This window comes from Phasianus colchicus, chromosome 1, assembly GCF_987193195.1.
Source record: "Phasianus colchicus chromosome 1, bPhaCol1.hap1.1, whole genome shotgun sequence".
In the NCBI taxonomy this organism is placed as follows: Eukaryota; Metazoa; Chordata; class Aves; order Galliformes; family Phasianidae; genus Phasianus; species Phasianus colchicus.
Window position 1 is genome coordinate 88681322 of NC_143436.1, and position 18654 is coordinate 88699975.

At 38.9% G+C, this 18654-nt stretch overlaps 1 protein-coding gene across 3 annotated transcripts in view; it reads left to right on the forward strand.

Annotated features, from left to right (window-relative positions):
- The window catches only part of ALCAM (activated leukocyte cell adhesion molecule), a 115923-nt gene that overhangs the window by 73763 nt on the left and 23506 nt on the right, over window positions 1-18654 (forward strand). For all 3 annotated transcript variants that reach the window (XM_090151835.1, XM_090151823.1, XM_090151829.1), the window contains exons 2-6: window positions 6360-6460; window positions 8954-9173; window positions 13642-13706; window positions 14101-14188; window positions 15034-15216. In XM_090151835.1, the coding sequence (XP_090007961.1) occupies window positions 6360-6460; window positions 8954-9173; window positions 13642-13706; window positions 14101-14188; window positions 15034-15216 (657 nt within the window). The remainder of the gene's footprint in view (window positions 1-6359; window positions 6461-8953; window positions 9174-13641; window positions 13707-14100; window positions 14189-15033; window positions 15217-18654) is intronic.

Below are 18654 nucleotides of genomic sequence, written 5' to 3' on the forward strand. Positions count from 1 at the left end.
CCCAGTCTTGAGCTCACCTTTAAGGTGAGCTTACTTAATAGAAAACTGTGGTTCCCATGCAGAGCACGACTGGCTGAACTGCAGGCATTACCAGGCATTAGCCTCTGTTCTCTTGGCCAGAAATTGAAGCTTTCTTTGTTGATAACATACAACCTGGGTCACATGTGGCAGATTATCTGAGCTAGTTTCTAGTTATAGCCAGTGATAAGTAAGATTATGAATGGTTTATTTAGAATGTGAGAAAAGTAGAAGCGAAGGGTCCATAGGAGAGAGAATTTTCAAGTCGTATAGACCAGGTTATTTAAGGATGTGAAATGGCAAAATTGAAATTTGCATGAGTTTGACAACATTTTGAAGGTTTGACGTTATTTTTTTTTAAATTTTTTTACAATTTGTGGCTTAAAATAAAAGCTCTCTCCCAACTTCTGTATGTCACATACAACTTTTCCACTGCAACCTCTTTGATTTGATACCAGATAACGTATAAGCCTGTTATCACCCTTTTCACAGCTATGAACTTTTTGGTTTTTTGTGTGTTTTGTTTTTTTTTTCTACTCCATGGGAAGTGTTGATGTGTTTACTGTAGAATTTTACCCAATTTATAAGGAAAACCTCTGGTGTCTAAACAACCATATTGCTGTATATAAAGATATACTTGAAGGCTGTTGACGTTTGGTTTTATCCACCTATGGTGTTATCAGTATATCTTAGTGTTACATACTCTGCCTGTTTCCTGATCATTACTGGCTGATGGCTTGATTTTCCTGGGTGGCAATTCCAATCTCCCTAATTTACAATTTTTCTTGCCAAAATTAGCACTAAGCACATAAGTGATCCTGTTTGAGTTTTACAGTTTGTATCTTTAGAGCTGTGTAGGTGTCTCTTTGAGCAGCTTGTCAAAAAGGAAGTTTAGCATCTTTCCCGTGTTTTGAGTTGGGCTTCTGCGCGGGGAGTGCATTCCCATTCAGTCATTCAGTTATTTCACATCTTCAAAGAGCTCAAACAAGCACTGAGGCTTCCAAAGGGTAATTGCTGTCCATTGCATCAGTGCTTATGAGATGATAAAGGATTTTTTTTGTCCTTTGGTGTTAAAATTGTATGCACTTATTCAGAATTTAAAAATCTTTGAAGGAATGATGTGGTAAAGAGCAAGAAGCCTTTCAGGTTCTGTAATGTTTTAAAAATATGTTACATTAAATACTTCTGGATATGTTCATGCCTAGTTAATTTCCATCTTGAGTAATACTGATGATTCTCTTGAAAGTAAAACTCCTTCTGAAGGCTTGGTCACCAATGGTTTGGGTTTGTTTCAATACTCAAATAAGAAGAGACAAGAAATATACTGTTCATATAACCTATATTAGATAACGTGAGAAGTTGCCAGCAAGTGGAGAGAGGTGATCCTTCTCAGCCCTGGTGATTCTGCAGCTGCAGTACTCTGCCCAGTTCTTGGCTCATCCATTATAAACACAAGGCAGAAGTAGTTGGGAGTAGTGAAGTGAAGGGCCACTCTCTTAATTTTCTCTCTAAATGCTGCTTGTAATTAAATGTAAAATACTTTTCAGAGTTAAAAGCACTATATAAGGCATTACTGGCATTGCCAGTAGAGAGAGGAACTACCTGCTCTCAAGTCCTGTTTCATTCATTCAGTGCTGGACAGTTCTTGCTAATACTTTTTGCAATGAACCAACACCCACCTGTCATTCAAATACTGCTTTATCAGTAGAATGAAATACAGATAATAAAAGGTGTTTTTTTCTGATCTTAAGAACATGCAGTTACTGTTTTTGTGAAGTACTGATGCTTCCTGGGTGGTATATAAAAGGATACTCAAGAGGACCTCTGTATAGCTGTATACCTGAAATCCTCTTAGGAAGTGGAAAGAAGGTAGAGAGAAAAATATGCCTGTGACTACTTCAGAGCTGATAATAAGCAACTTAATACAATCTTAATTTCATTAGGCAAATCTTTTTAGTCTCCCACAATGTCACCTGGCCTAGCTGGAGTGCAAAATCTCAAGTAAAGATTTGGAGGGCCAAATTAAACTGTCGTTATCTGAAGTAGGCACTAAATAAACATAAAGGCTACTTACTTTGGACACATCCATTCTGGAAGCTGTGAATTGACCTCCTCTGCCCAGTAGCATGCAGAGCTGCTGCTGAGAGCCGCAAAGAACAGTCATGGCCAGCGTGTCCTGCTATTCTCAGATAATGAGACCTTGCTGCTGAGGATCAGAAAGCATCACTGCTGAACAATGGAGAGGCATCAGTAGTAAATAATAAGGTATAAAAGGAAAATATAGGATGTCTATGTACATATAAAGCATAATTTAAACTGCTGGACTCAAGTGTTGAGGGAGGTTCAGTTTGCCCAGGTTTCTGTTACTTTACTGAGTAGAAGTTAGCTGTGCTTTAAGACAGCTGATCCTGCAGGTGAAGATGTGTTTTGGCAGTAGCTCTGCTAGTCATAGTTTTGGTGTACAGATTCATAATCTCTAGTGAATCTTGCATCTAAAAGCGTCTAGAATAAACTTTTATCTAAAAATGTTATTTCTAAGCACTTAGAAGTGGATTACTTGCAAGAAAAGCATTCTCAGGTGGAAGAAAGAGGTGGAAAATATTGATATTTTCCACCAACTTCCTGCAGCTTTTGTTGGAATAAACATCAGTTTCCTGATTTTTTTTTCTTTTTTTTAATATTCACCTTCTGTCCATTCCTCTTATACAACCCCTCTTGTTCTAGACACTGATAATTACTCTAAATTATGACTTATATCATGTGGTTTGATGAAGATCTAAAATAAAAGAGTAACAACCCTCTAAGCCTCTGATCAACTGGTCAGATTTTTGGGTTTGCCACCCATGTCTGTGGGGTAGTAACTGCTCAGTTCCTCCCTTGGCCAGGCCATATGGAGAGGGGGACAAAAGGGGATGCCAGTTAGTACTGCTGTGGGGCTGTAAAAAGAACTGTAATTATTACCACCAGCAGCAAATGTAATCTCAATTTAGCACTGTCCTGCTGGGATCTTTGCTGACTTGAAATACCTCCTGATGTTGCTGCTTTCTTCCCTTGCCTGAACTCATGTGGGAAGGTTTAATTGGGCTCAAAGGGGAATTTCTTCATTGCTGGGTCAAATGGGGGAAAATGAGTTAAGAATCACCTGAGCCTGCATGGACTCGGATGTAAAGAAGGGGCACAGAAGTTAGCTGGAGGTATTCAGTAGAGCTTCATCTAGCATATGTGGGAAGAGATCCTGCCTCTGAATTAGTGTTGTTATCAAAAACACTGGCTCAGTTTTAGAAGATAAAATCTGAAACTCATGCAGAGGAGCTGGCTGAGGTCTTAATTAGCTGTGGAAAGCTGTATCAGAAATGCAGGGAGTGGTGGCTGGTGATCTCTTGTTGTATTATCCCCTACAGTTGCCTTTGCCCCCTACTGCAGTTAATGAGATACAAGGACTGTGACACTGACCCTGTGTGATGTTAGGTTATGTGGCAATTTGTATTTGTAGATCCCTTTTTCTTTGCTTTCAAACGAGATGGAAACGACAAGGGGAGCAGGGGGGGAGTAAGAATCATCATGTAGTTAAGCAGTAGTTTTCTTCTTTTTTCCTCTTTATCCCACCCTTTTGCAAATGTATCAAATAGCTACAAAGAGGAATTTCCCAATTTGTTGAGGGGTTTTGTTAGCTATACATTGTTTTCTAATGTATAGCTTTGCAAAGTAGTTTTGCGGTTATTACTGCAGTTCCTGCTGTGAAAGTTTGCAGTTATTCAACTAGTTTGCACTCCTCACCTGCCCTAGATTTTTCCATCCAGGAAAGGGAGGAGAACATTTTACTACAGGACCTTTTGTATTTTTCTAAAGTCTGTTTCCCTTTATATAAAGTAAAGCCCATCTTTTTCTGGTTTTATCTGTTAACAAATTCCTAGAAAACAGTATGGTTTTAATTTTGACAATTTATGGCAAGACGTGATTTCGTGTGGGTTTTGTCCATTTGAAGGAATACATTTCAGATGAAAGAATTCCTCTAAAACCAGAGGCCAGGCTTTCCATTTATCAGGGCGTTCATTGATTACCTGCTTTGAATGCTATAAATGCCAATCCTTTCCAGAAGCAGTTTCATTCACATTCCTGGGACTGCTTGTCAAGTATTTGGCATACGCTTGTTACCTTAGCAACTTGCAGGGGTTAAATGATTGACTAGGAGAGATCGGTGAAGAACAGTCTTACAGATTCCACAGGGTTTTTCTGTTTTCCCCTAATGACAGAGTGTATCTGCTAGCAGAAGGAACAGTTTCTGGTTTTCCATGTGATGCAAAATATCATTACAGAATTTCAAATTGCTGGTGGTGTTGACTGGAATTTGAATGAGTGCTAACCTGGTTACCAATGAAATAAGTATTTGCAATTCTCTTATAAACTTGCACCCATGGGAGAGAGGAACGAAAAAGGACTGTTTTCTAGTTCTGGCAGAAATGAGCATTAGGATTCAGCTTGCAAAGCTGAAGTTGTGTGGTCCCCCTCATGAAGATCAGAATGAGGATCAGAGCAAAGGAGAGTCAAAGGGAGAAAATTTGTTCCCATTTTGAATTTTACTTCCATTTGCAGTTTGATTTCATAAAACATCAGTCCTATTTCGTTAAAGTTAGCTGCTTCCATCACAAATCTTTGCTTCGTTTGTAAAGTGTGCACTTATTCAGCACCATCTAGTGGACCAACTTCTATTTCAACGTAAAGACCAGCAAACAGCTGGTCTTGGCAAACTCTGTAGCAAATAGAGCACGCACTTGATAATGTGAATAATGTACCCAAAACATGTTTGTGACCGATTACTAACAGAATAAGATTAGCAGTCATTTAATTGATATGGCATGCTATGAAGGAAATAAATGTTATGATATGTGCCAGCACATCGTTGCCTGTTACCTATTGAATTCCTCTAGTCTATCAAGCCCCAGCTTGTTTGACTGTTTCTCTGCTTTACCATGAGGTGTCATCTAGGTCTCAATATTTCCTTATGCACTGCCACAGAGAATGCAGAACAGCCACATTGTCACAGTGATACAGATGGTGAAGGCTGACTGGTGCTAGCCGTGAGCTCTGAAGTCCTCATGTGAGGAAGAATGTCCTGAAACCTAAGATGTTGGCAAGGAATGCAGTGTTTGGGTCTTTGAAAATATGTGAAAAAGACAGTTCTATAAGAAAGTCTTCCTCTGGGGGACATGTGCAGAAGGCAAGAGAATTGCCAGGTCATCCCCATGACTGCTTCAGGACTTGTGAACACAGGATCTCTGCTCAGGTCAGGGAACAGATTCACTGTGCACATTCTCCAGCACAAGGGCTGAATCTTCAAAACAATAAATGCCTGTAAAGAAGGACTGGGTGTTTCTTCAGCCTGTGTTGCATCACCCAGCATCTCACTGATCTCTTCAGTAAGGTTCCTCTGGCGGTCAGTGAGCACTGGAGGCCAAATCAAAACCTCTCAGTAATGTGTTGGTAGGGCTGTGGTGTAAGTAGGCTTCTTGAAGAGCTGAGGTGACTGCTAAAGATGGAAGCTAAGCAAAGATGCATGGTAAAGTTGTAGCAAATGCACTGAGTTGTAACACTGTTGCTTTAAACTTCCTCGCATTCTTGTAGTTCTTCGCTTTAGGGACTGTTGATTTTTTTCAGTCTGCGTATTTTGGACAATGAAAATAAAAATAAGTGGGTCAGTTCTACCCTGTGAATCATATGCATTAGCACAATAACACTGTGCTAAGGTTTCTAAAAAGCCATTTTTAAATAATTCATGGAAGCATTTCAGTTCAGTTTTCCAAAGCCTCCATGAACAGACTAGTTTGTTTCCCTTGTTTAAGGAAATGTAGCACTTAAATAGCACACTCTTTCTCTTTCTTTCTTTTCTGAGTTTTCAGTGTAGCACAGCAGTCAGAATAATGCCTGGCTTCACCGCAGCAGGGCATTGCAACATAACCTCTATGGGCACATGTGACCAATTTCTGAGATAAAGAAAATAAATATATGGGGATTTCCCTTTTCAGGTATTGAGTTTGGAACAATAGCCATGAAAGCTGATTGTAGTGGATGTGTTCATCCAGCTGAATAAGTGAAACGCTGTTGGAAAATTCACTTGGCTCCCACTGACTGCAGCATGAAAAGGACTGAGAAAGGGTGTAATGTTTAAGTGAAGTTAGTGGCAGGAATCTTGTTTTCTTAGAGGTTTGGAGATAAATCCTATATGCTGGAAAATAACCACTTACAAAGGACGTGGCTCTTCTTTTGTAGTAGCTGTGAACCAAACTTTTGGAAGTCAAGAGAACACATTCATTATTTTCTTTTTTTCTCTGTTTCTCTTCTAGCTCTGGGATTGTATACAGTAAATGCAGTATATGGAGACACTATTACTATGCCCTGTCGTCTAGAAGTACCAGATGGTCTGATGTTTGGAAAATGGAAATATGTAAGTATAGCTTACATTTTTATTCAATAGAGCTGGTATAAGAAAATGTGTATTTTTTTGTGTGCGAGTCTACAAGATTTCAACCTATAAAATTTCTGCCTCGTACACAAAGTCACTTGTTTCTGTGTTTCTAAGACTGCTAGATCCCCATCCTTCTGCCAAGTATAGATGAGAGCTTTGAGAAATTAATCTCATTGTTCAAGAGGAATAATTGTTGGGGAGTTGTCTGCCAACCTGCGTTAGAAACCTGGCATGTTACCCAGTGACATCTCACTTGCTCGACAGAGCCACCGCTGTACATTTGAATGCTTTTGAAGCAGGCTGCCTGGGGCAGGGCGTGCTTCATCCCTGGGAAAATGCTGTCCCCGTGCTCAGTTGATGCGATAGTTGCCTGCCTTGTTTCATGGCTGAGTGTATTTTATGCACAGTGAATAGTGTAGAGCTGACCTTAGTGGAGTTGCAGTGATCTCCTGCTGGTTTTCCCTGCTTCTTTAAGTTGATCTAGATCTCCTCTCTTGCTCTGGTGTTACCAGCAGTAAAGGTGATTCCTACTCTGACGCTGGATTTAAAATTATGTAGTCCTCTCTTTTTAAATGATATCCATTAGCATATTCTAAAGCAGAACAATCTACAGTTAGTGTGTCATCCCCCTGCCTCTTTCCCTCGTGGCTACAGTTTGCAGCATTTACTGAACTTGTACACTTGAGTTCCTGTTCCTCAAACAAGTTATGGGATGCAAAATCACAAGTCTGTGGAGAATGTTTCCCTAAAAGGGCTAGTAAAATTGTGTCAGATATCCATTTGGAAGATGCAAAGTCTGCATTTTGCAATGTGTTGTTTTGTTGGTTTTTTTTGTTTGTTTCTGGTGTCATTTGGGAAAAGAGAAGTCCATCTATATGAAGATTGATGCAAATGATGATGAGAAGATAGATGAAAGAAAAATTCTATTTCCCGTGCATTTATTTTGCTCATCTCCACCAAGTGATGAGCAGCAGTCATCAAAAGGAAATGCTACCACTTGTCTTAAGTGTGTGGACAATTTTATACAGTACTGTCTGCTGCTGATGGAAAGGGACATAAACCTAATGTTAAAAAAAAAAAAACCAAAAAAAAACCCAATTGCAACTGTATGAAATTGTTGATATAGTCAATATACAAACAAGGGAAGTTGATACTTTTCTCTCCCAGGGCAGCTCCCAGTGTAGCAACACTGGCTTTTAGGGTGAGGAGAGCTGGTTGGTTTGGGATGTGTTTTTTTTTTTTTTTTTTTTTTTTTTTTGGCAGTGATTATTTCATTGGAAGAAGGGGGAACCCCCATTCAGGCTTGAATAGTTTAGAGCTCATTTGCACTTGACAGCCAACTTCTCTTGTAATGAGTTGAGCCAATGCCTTCTTTCCTCTGCAACAGACACTTGGAATAATCCAGGATTTGAAAGTGGAAAAGAGAAAAAGACTATAAGTGAATTTAAGATTCACATTAGCTGTTGTCTCCCGCTCGTTGCCCTGGCTCTGACACCACTCATCTCCTGTCACAGCATCGTCATGCTTTTGTGGGCTCTGCAGTCAAGCTGAGATATTGTGCTGGGAGCACTGTTACTATCAGTGCCGCAAGGTGCAAGGGATTAAAGAGAACTAAAACCTTTTCCAGCTCTCAGCACAATATTGAATGTAGAGAGGGATTCAACCTTTCACCTCACCGTACTTAAAGGGGGACATTGTCTGTCCCTTCTCTGTGCAGGGGGGTAATTGAATCCCGCACAGCTCAGCTTGTACTTTTGTCTTTATCTTAACTATAAAATTTTTATATGGTAGGTTTGTGCAAGGTTCTGTATTCATTTTCAGGATGGCAACTGAATACTGATTGATATAAGGAGGATGTCTAACAAATGAAGTTTTTTTGGATTATACTAAAACACATAAATAACAATATTTGCTTGTATGTGTATTTTTATTCTACAAGCTATTGGGTCTTTAAAAACAAAAAACAAAAAAAGCTAAAACCTAATTTAGAATAAAATAGGCAGTTATGCCTGATTAAATCCTGCATTTGGAATGAAGTCTGACTATCCCAGGCAGACAATATGCATATGTAAAACAATCATGAAAAAGGAAACTGAAGCTTTTGAGCCTAGCTCATTAATGCTTCTACTTCAAATGGATTTTCCATATTCTGAGTATCAGGTGGTGCCAGAATCACCAGAATTGATCATAGAAAGCCCTGTGTTGTGCTGCAGTTGAGCCAAAGGGTTGAAATTGCTTCTGCTGATGATATTCTCAATGTGTGCAAGAGATGGTTTATTCTAGCTGTCATATGACACTGAATTTCTTGCTCATACAGCAGAAATTAGTCAGCAGAAAAAGTAATCTCCTGTACTTTTAACATTATTTTTTTAAATTACAGCTTTGTGCCAATTCCAAATATTTTGGGACTTTGAAGTGAACCTGATTGTTTATGCAAAATAGAGATGTCTATCTTTTTTTTTTTTTTAATAGGAAATGCCAAATGAATCTCCGGTATTTATTGCCTTCAGATCATCAACAAAAAAGAATGTACAGTATGATGATGTACCAGACTACAAAGACAGGTTGAGTCTCTCAGAAAACTATACATTATCCATCAAGAATGCAAGAATCAGCGATGAAAAGAGATTTGTATGTATGCTAGTAACAGAAGATGATGTTTCTGAGGAGCCAACGATAGTTAAAGTCTTCAGTAAGTAATCTGTTGTTACTGCTGTTAGTATTCCTCAGTATCTGAATCTTGAATTAAGGAAACTTTTGTTTGAGGGGAAGATTAAAGCCAAGAAAGTAAGCTTGGCTGAGTAAATTACTAAGACTAGCAAATTTCTGCAGCTTTCAAAAATGTAATCTACTGGTAGCATTTACGTAACAGGACTGCCTGCACTTACAGTTTATTCATGATAAGTGCTGGCTCAAAGAGAATTTTAGACTTTGATAATGACTCACTTATGTGATGTCATTTGGCCTTAGAAATGAAAAATGTAAAATTAGCATTGATTATTTTTCATTTGTTCTCGGAGTGAATTTTTCTGCAGGAGAGAAATGTTAACTGTGTGTGCTCTGAAGGATTAGATTAGCTGAGACATTTAAAGCAGCTCTGAGCAGCCAGTATGCAATGGCATGACCCGTGAATCAGGGAGAGCGGAGCTGAAAAGCCAGGTGCTATCCCCTGGTGCAGTTCTGCAAGGTTTATTAACATTTGGTAAACTAGGGATCACAGCGGAGATGTTCAAGAGTGCCGAATGTGTTTGAGGTTTTGTTTTTGTATTTGTCTGTTGGAAGTGAAGCTCTAAGTCTGTCAGAAGCCTGACTTCCTGAGGCTTCTTTCTTAGCAGCTTCTGAAGATCCTTCTGTTTTTGATTACTGAAGTCAAATTGAAAGGTCTCAAAACACCTGGTCTGTTGAAAGAGCCATGTGGCATTTACACCTTTGAGAGCACTGTTGAGTCATTTTAATCGTGGAAGAACTGGTCTCTTTGTGCTCTCCGGTGTCCTGGATTTGTCTAGATTAGCAAGTTAGCAACCACAGAATTGGATCTGTAGGTGTTTAGGAGCCAACAACAGCACCTTGTGGGGAACTTTACTTTGAACTAAACCTCGTATGTCCTGAATGTCAGTTGGTGGGAGGCATTAAATGAACTCTGAAGCACATGTTTGGTTTAGCTGCACTCAAAAGGAGCCAAAAGACTGTGTGCTCTGAGACAGATTGGCACTGGGAACCACAGTAGTCCTGTTCTGAATTCGCAGGCAAACCTGAGCTCTTCCCACTGGTGACTCAGAAACATAATTCCTCAAAATCTGAACCACCTCATAGTGGGACATACATTGCTCCCATTTAGGGACTCAGATCTGCTGAGGCTAAGGCAGAGTTTGTATGTGTTGTCCTATAATTGCAGTGGATGTTGTCCTCTTTATAATATTTTTCTAGGGCTTGTTTTGGCCTTTGCTGCTCTTCAGATACAGGTTTATAGAGGCAAAGTAAGTCTCTGTCATCAGAATATGTTGCTTTCAGAGACTGGCAGTTTCAAACAGCCCACACAAGAATATGTTTTGGAAGGGAAGTCCTAGGATTTTCTCTGGGAGAAAGGAAATTTCAGTGTTATCTTGACAGAAGTTTGTCAGTGGCATAAATGAGTGTGAATGTAGACTGATAGTCAACAGTAATACCATCTCCCTTGTTTCACTTTGAGTTTGACCACAAGAACAAGTTAATTAATGACAACAGGGGCATGTGTGCTCAATGCACATATAGTAAGAACAGTGCTCCAAAGGAAATGATAAAGAATGATCATGTTTACTTATTGCACAGCAGTAAATATGTAGATGAGACAGTGGTGTATGGTGAACTAAATACTTACTGCTTGAATTACTGTGTACTGTACTAAATATTCAGACAATGCTAACTCAGCCATGGAGCACAGCTTGTGTATTTTATAGTCTGCATTAATACTAATAGAGAATGCTACTGTTTACTGAGGAAAACAAGAGTAGAGGATGCCACATGTATAATGCAGCAGACTTGGCACAACAAGAAAAAATTACCTTTTTAGTGTTTCATTTTGAGTTCACAACTTTATTAAATATATTTATTTAATATATTTGTGCATTTAACTTCCTTATGTCTGTTTCGGGGGATTTCGTTTGTTGCTTTTGCTTGCTTGTGTACTTGTTTGTTTTAATTATGAAAGAGTTAACAGTAGCCTGCAAGCTTCGTTTATTCAGTGGCATTTCTAAGTGGAGTTTAAGTGTTTTGTTTCTTCAGTGGAGTTTCAAAGCTCCTTGAACCACAAATGCAGAGCTAAGCTGCCATAGTGCAAACACTCATAAACCAAACCTCAGCTGTATCCCAGAAGGCTTTACTGAAGCTGGGTTTCACTAGAGCTTGTCACATCCTCAGCTGTTGCTACCTGATTAGCTCAGGACTAACGAGCCAGAATGGCTCATTACACAACTCCCACCTGCTAGTCACACTCACTGGACTACTCAAACAAGCTCTTCCAGCTTTCCAGATGGATTCTGTCAGCATCTTGTTCTGGAATTAAATGGCCAAGGTTTCCAGAGCAGAGCAGCACAGCAGCCACTACTTGTTGCCCTACCATGGCATAACCCAGCTGGTGTGGGCCATGAGCACTTTCCCAGCAGTTGCAATGCCTGTGCAGGGCTATAGAGTGTCCTGGCAAGCTCTTCAGCCAAGAGATGAATACTGGAGTGAAGTTGCAGACCCACCAAAGTGTGTCCTGCTGCTGCTAAGCTTCAAATTTCATCCTGGAACGTGCCAATATTAGTCTTGTGTAGTGAATTACTTCGGTGTACACACTGTGGCTTGAGGGTCTGGCAGCAGGCCTCTCAGCTGTGGTGTGTGCTCAGATGCCAGGGCACTGCGTGGCAAGAGTCACAGCATGGCAGCCCTCTGCTTCCCTTCAGGCAAAGGGTGCGAGGGGGGTACAAAGCACAGCACAGGTCTTCCTGAACAGGCACAGAGCGCTGTCCTGAGGGACAAGGGAGATACAAGGAGGGGAAGATAGAGGAAGGCTGTGTGTTTTGTGATTTGATCAGCTGGCAACTACCACAGGAAATCAGCTGTGTCTGTGCATGGGACCGGAAAATCTAAACCAGAAGGGTTGTTAATTGTCTTGTAAAACCTAATTTGTTTGAATTGACATGGAAATGTTTTGTCCTTGACGGATTCTTGCAGAAATAAGTTGATCTTTTCCTTTAGAACTAAGAAAAGGGAAATAAAGATGCACATAGCTTTTAAAAATATATACCTTTTGCTCTGATAACCTTTTGAGGACACTGTGATGGCTTTGGTGCATTGCTTCCACTGTTTCTTTTGTTTCTGTTGGTGGGTTTTTTTTTTTTTGCCACAAGCAAGTTGTTGGTGCATGTCAGATAAACAGCTTCTTTTATTGCCTTTCATTTCCCTTTCGAGCTGTTCTTCTCGTTCCATTTTGGCATAGTCTTCCAAGCAAAGGATGTCTGTGCACACACACGCACGCACAAAGTAAATGAATTTTTGAGGAAATAAGTAGGCTTGCTATCTGTGCCACAGCAGAAGTAGTACATCTGCAGATGAGTTGCATCATCACTGCATTGAAATTTTGGCATGATGATGTGAAGTTCACTGGGGATGGGATTGCTGGCAGTATTTTATAGGGCACTTGGTTTGGGAAAAAGGTTCTGTAAGCTGACGTGGTTAAAGATGTCTCAGTGTGTAAATGTATATAATGCATGTGCTTTCTTAAGCAGTACAGCCAAAATGCAGAGACTTTCTTTGACTGTGGAAACATTGATTTATTTTGCCCTCTCATCTTTCCCCACTTAAAAAAAAAAAAAAAAAAAAAAAAAAATTGTGGGAAAAACTGTTTCTTTTAGAGAAAAAAATTTGCATTCTGGGCTTCAGTCCAACTTGTTTTAACAAACGTTATATAGTGTCTATAAAGTACTTTTTTATGATGGAAACACTGATAGATCCTCTACTTTGGCAAGCTAAGAGGTCCATCTACCACAAAAAAAAAAAAAAAAAAAAAAGAGTAAATAAGGAGACATACAGGCACTGAAGAAAAAGTTTGTTGTTTTTTTTTAAGAGAGTCTTAACCGACTTAAAATCAGTTAAAGTAATTATACGTACTTCTGTCATCTTATTTCTTAATTGTATTTAATTTCTTAAATGTAACAATACCCTCTAGGAGAAATAAACATTAGAAGTGTGATTAGGTGGAGTTTGTTCCTTTATAAAGTGATAGCTTAGCTATAGCAATATCACTAGTAAAGCTATTTTAATGTTGCTGTATTTTCTGTATTGGTGGCTCCTTCTCCAGCATGTGTGTTATGTAAATCAGATAGATCAGATCAAGTTATCTCCTCCTGGACACCTAACAGTCTGCCTGGCTACAATAAATATTGTCAGGATGCATGGAATTTAGTGTGGAAAGTAGGACAAATTTTACGTTTTTTCCTCACCTCCAGTCTTTTTGCTGATATTGAGGTAGAAGTATCTCTCTCTTTCTTTTAAAGGCGAAGTATAGATAAGGCTATACCAGCACAGGCTGTTCTAATTAGTCTTAAAGTTCACACAATCTTGTGGTAATTTTTTTTTTTTTTTTTCCTGTAACTGTTTGTTCTTCTATCACTACTACCTTTATCCTATTTATGTTTTAGAACAACCCTCTCAACCAGAAATCTTGCATCAAGCAGACTTCTTAGAAACAGAGAAGCTAAAAATGGTAAGAGCAGCATTCTCCCTCAATCTTGCGTGCCTGAAGGCTGCCTACAGTTCCTTTGCAGTGAAGATGAAGAGAGGTGATGAACTGAGGCTGAGAGGGTGTGTGTGCATGCGTGGCTTTGAGAGGTCGCATTGTGTAGCCAGACTGTGCACAGAGTGGCTTCTTCAACCGGTACCCCAATAACCCTGCAAGCAGGGTCCATCCTGATTCTAAACCCACAACCGAACCCTCTTCCAAATTGTATCTAAGCCTCACTTATGGGATTTACCTCCATTTAAAAAAAATATATCTGGAGTTAAGCTTTTGAACTGCCTAGCAGTTTTATCCAAAACAAAAGCAGATCTGTTAAAACACAGCAAAAAGAAACAGTGACTAATTCCTGTCTGTTTTGCAGCTTGGGGAGTGCGTTGTGAGAGATAGTTATCCTGAAGGCAGTGTTACATGGTACAAAAATGGGAGAGTTCTGCAGCCTGTGGAAGAAGGTATGTTGCAGAAATGAATGTTGTTCTCAAATTCACAGATATATGCTGAAGAACTGTGTTTATTGGAGTTGCTCTGTTTTAGTCTTAAGTATTGTTCCTTTGAGGAAGATTACTCATACAGAAATATGAAACTGGAAGGAAACTTCTTGGGTGCCTCTCGGAGAACCCAAGCTATGCCATATTATTTCTTTATATCATGTCACAGCTTAAAAAACACATTGTGAGGAGGAGAGTTGACTTTGTTAATGCTATTGCAAAGTAATTCTTGAACCTATGTAGCTAGTAAAAAATGATAACTAATGTCCAGCTTCAGTTTTATGTCTGTCCAGTACTGTGTTTCAGACCATGTAGATGATAGCCTTCTTATGCAGTTATTTGTCCTTCAGGTTGTTTAGGAGGAATTCTTCTTTACCCCATGACTTTCAACTTTAATTTTGATGGGCTGATTGGACCATAACATTTTAGTTTCCATAAAGCAGGAGAGGCTTACAAAATTAAGTTATAAATGTGATCTTAAAAATTGTTTTTGCTGGCACTTCTGAGGCCTTCTTACTGCCTGAGAGATTTGCATTAAAACAACAACAAAAAATTGCAGTTAGTTCTTTGCTTTGATTTAAAATTTGCAGTGTGTTAGGAATATGTTGTTGATAAAACCTTCCTAGTACATGTCAGTGGCAATATTGGAGAAAAACTCTTTGTGTAGTCTCGTTGGTAATATGTCATGTTACTTGCGTGTTTGCAGCCTGATGACCATAAATAGAGAACATGCAAGCAAGAAGAATCTGCAGTCAGAAAAAGGTTTCACATTCTGGCCATGTGATAATGAAATAATATTTCCTTTACAGTTGTGGTCATAAATTTGCGAAAGGTTGAGAACAGATCAACGGGACTCTTCACCATGATGTCATCTCTTCAGTATATGCCAACAAAAGAAGATGCAAATGCTAAATTTACTTGCATTGTGACATACTATGGACCATCTGGCCAGAAAACAATACAGTCTGAACCAGTTGTCTTTGATGTTCACTGTAAGTTATTAAATATGTATCTTCTGCTGTATAAAGTCTACCTTTGGGGGAAAAAGAAATAATTCTCAGACAGTGTAAAACATTACAGATACTGCTGCTTGACTATTGAGATGGTGTTTTCAAAGCTGATTTGCAGCAAGATGATCTGAATAAAGTGTCAGGGTGATTTTTATTTATCTTTGGATTTACCTGGGTTTTCTTTCTTTCTAGCAGCAGAATACTGATCATCAAGGCGCGACTGCTAAGAGGAAAGTAATAATTAAAAAATTTACTGTGAAATGGCTTTTTCAGAACTTTAGCAGAAGATGGGGCTGATGAGAATGACTCTGTGAGCCTCTTGAAATATGCAATAAATATTCTGTATAATTATTTGTACGCTGAGATCCTTTTCATTTCTTGCAAAGGAGAGTCAGCACCAAGCAGCTAATGCTGGCAGACTACCTTGCACAGAAATGTAGTAGCTTCTCTATAGCTGTAAGATGCTGATATTTACATTCAAAATTTGAATGCATTTGAATGCATTTGAATCTTGATAGACTTTTATTTTAAAGTAGAGGATGTGTGTGAGTGATTACTTTAAGCTGGTGTAAGTCCCAAAGCAACTTCCTTACTGTATTGCTGATTTACATAGAGATCTTAGTTCTCCTCTGAATAAAGAAAACAGACAGTTGGCAAGGTAGGTCAGAGGAGGTGCTAGCTGTTGGAAAGGGTTTCAGAGTCTTGTAAAGGGACACTTCTGAAGGATTGAAGGCAGAAGGTTGTAACAGAAAGAAGAGAAACAGGAGATATTCATGATGCCCTGTAAACTGTTGTTTCTTTGAACGTTTTAGGTAATACCTCAGCTTATTAAAAAAAGTCTCTGCTTTGGGAACAATAAAGCCTGAGTACACAGTCGAGATATCTAATGCAGCCTTAGTATACACTTTGGTGTATACACTTTGGTCTAACAACTCTGTGATCCAAATGAATGTGAAGAAAATGAATACTGTACATTTGATTTCTGCAGCCAGTAGGTGTGCTCCATTGCTTTGAAAATGAAAGTCTTGGACAGTCTATTTTCTACCTAGATCATTGCTTGTTTTTTCTTTGCAGTATAGTTTGTTGAGCAGCAGAAGTAGGGGATCAGATCTTGGAGGAGTTAATCCTTTTTTTCACCCAGAGAAACCAGAGTAAATTAAGGCCTTCTTTTCACCAAGTGTTTCTTCAGAATGACAACTGCCAGAACTAATGGAAAAGAAAGCCTCTGGGATAACAGATAAGCCGTTATCCTGGGAAATTATATAGAGATTTCAATTCTGCAGTCACCAATTCCATTGCTTTTTTGTTTTGTTTTAAATTTGGTCCACTGATTTTCTTTTCTGTCAGCTGTGGAACCCATGACCACAAAAAGCTTCTATTGCTTATGGCAAGGATCTACAGAAAAGAATTGTAGTGATCAGAAAGAATTTAATTTTTTCCCAGTCAGACAGGTTTATTGCTATTATTCCCCATTTCTCCATCACTTTAATGCATCAAGCTACTTCACCTGTTGAGGATGAGGCTCTTGCAAATTTCTGTGATGCTTGTACTACATGTACTTGCTATTAAGAACTACTCGATGTGAAGGAAAAAAAGCTGCACAGCATTGAAGAATAATCTCTGCATCAGGCACCACACATACCCAGTATTAAAGATTTGTTTGCTAGACTAGCTCTTTTAATCTTGGTCTAGTAACATGCAATTTAATTAAGATAAGCTCTTCCTCCTGAGATGGGAAGCATCATGCTGCTAATTAGCCAACAGTGGGAGGCAGGCACAACCTTCAGTACTAAAGAGGCTTTCCAAAATTTCCTTTACCTTTAGAGTAAAATTCCCATTTCCTTTTTGCATATCTTCATTTGCTGTAACTTCAGTTTCATGCTCTGCTTAAATGCATCTCCAAATGAATTTCTGAAACTCTTTATGAACATACATCTGGAGCTTCAACAGACAGATTACTTGACTGGTGTTATTTAATGATAATAATGTCTGATTTGTTTTTGTTTTTTAATTTGGTTCAGTGGTTGTAATTGATTTCTTTCTCAACAAATGTGATTTTTTTAACCAGCTGAATGTAATGCAGATTGAAAAAAAAAATATCAGGCTTGTAATGGGAGTCTTCTTTTCAGCCTTTTTTTTTTCAGTTTGTCTGTCAAACTATTATGTTTTGCAATTTTGAAGGAAGTTGAAAAAAAACATAAAGAGGGACTGCTGTTCTTTGTAATATGTAGTGAGATTCACTGTAACTTTTTATCACAAAGGAATGAGGAAGGCACAATTTGAACCATGCCTAAACAAGATTTTTTTTGTTTTTTTTTTTCAGATATACCTGTTTAGTTAGCATTTAAGAGATGTTTTACTGTTTTTATTAGCTCAGGGCTTGTGCCAGCTCCTGTTCTTAAGTGGACCTCCTGGAAGCAGCCAGCCTCTGAAGAATAAGCAAACTCCTGCAGAATGCTGTGCTATCTGGAGATAGGTAGCTCAGCTAGCAGTAGTTATCAGTGCTTAACTAACAGGCTCTCATTTGTAGCTGTAGCCAGCAAGCTGGATAAAGTAACTTGATTAATGCGGGAGAACTCCTGGCACTGGACAATTAGATAGTGTCTGACTGTATTGAAATTATCTGGACTGCAGTTGTGTTTGGTTCTGCTCTGAGTTAATTAGTATAAAAAGGTATTAGGCAAAATTTCCTATCATGCCCTGTTGTTAAGTGTCTGTCTTGCTTGAGATGAACTCCTTTCCACAACAGATAAGAGTCAAAGGTGCTTTTTTAGTCATGCTGCTTCCAGCATCTGTGTTTGTATTAAAATTATAACAAAATTATGTCAGTTGTGGACACACTGGGTCTGGGATGGTGGCATTCATTTACTAAATGCCCTCTGGTGTCTGCTTCTAGATTTTTGCTCTTGAAGAAAGCAGACACAAAGTTGATGGCTTATAGAAGGACAGGGTGATATGGACCTAGCCAGAGATATGTATCGCTGAGCAGAAAGACAAGCTGTTCATGCTTATTAGTGAAGGAGAAGCATGTTGCTGTGCACTGCTTTGCATGAGTATTGCAGTGCACATTGTCACTGGGTTGCTTCTTCCTCAGAAGGGTGAGCTGTTCACCTCACAGAACAATTTAATTAGTCTTTTGCTATTTACTTTCATAGTTATTTTTTTCCAGTTTAGAGAATGAGATTGAAACTTTCCTCCCAGCTGATGGAAATACATAGAAGGGTAAGATACGCCTAGGGGAAAGACCGGTGGTTTGCATGAATGTCACTCTTGCTTAACTGTGTCCAATTTTTAATCCAGTTCAGTTCATCTCTGTGGGAAAAAACAGTTCCAAATTAAAAGTCCCGAAGTCTTCCTCAGTATGATTAATCTCCTTTGAATTCAGAGACAACGCCTATGCAATTCCAGGATTTGTAATAA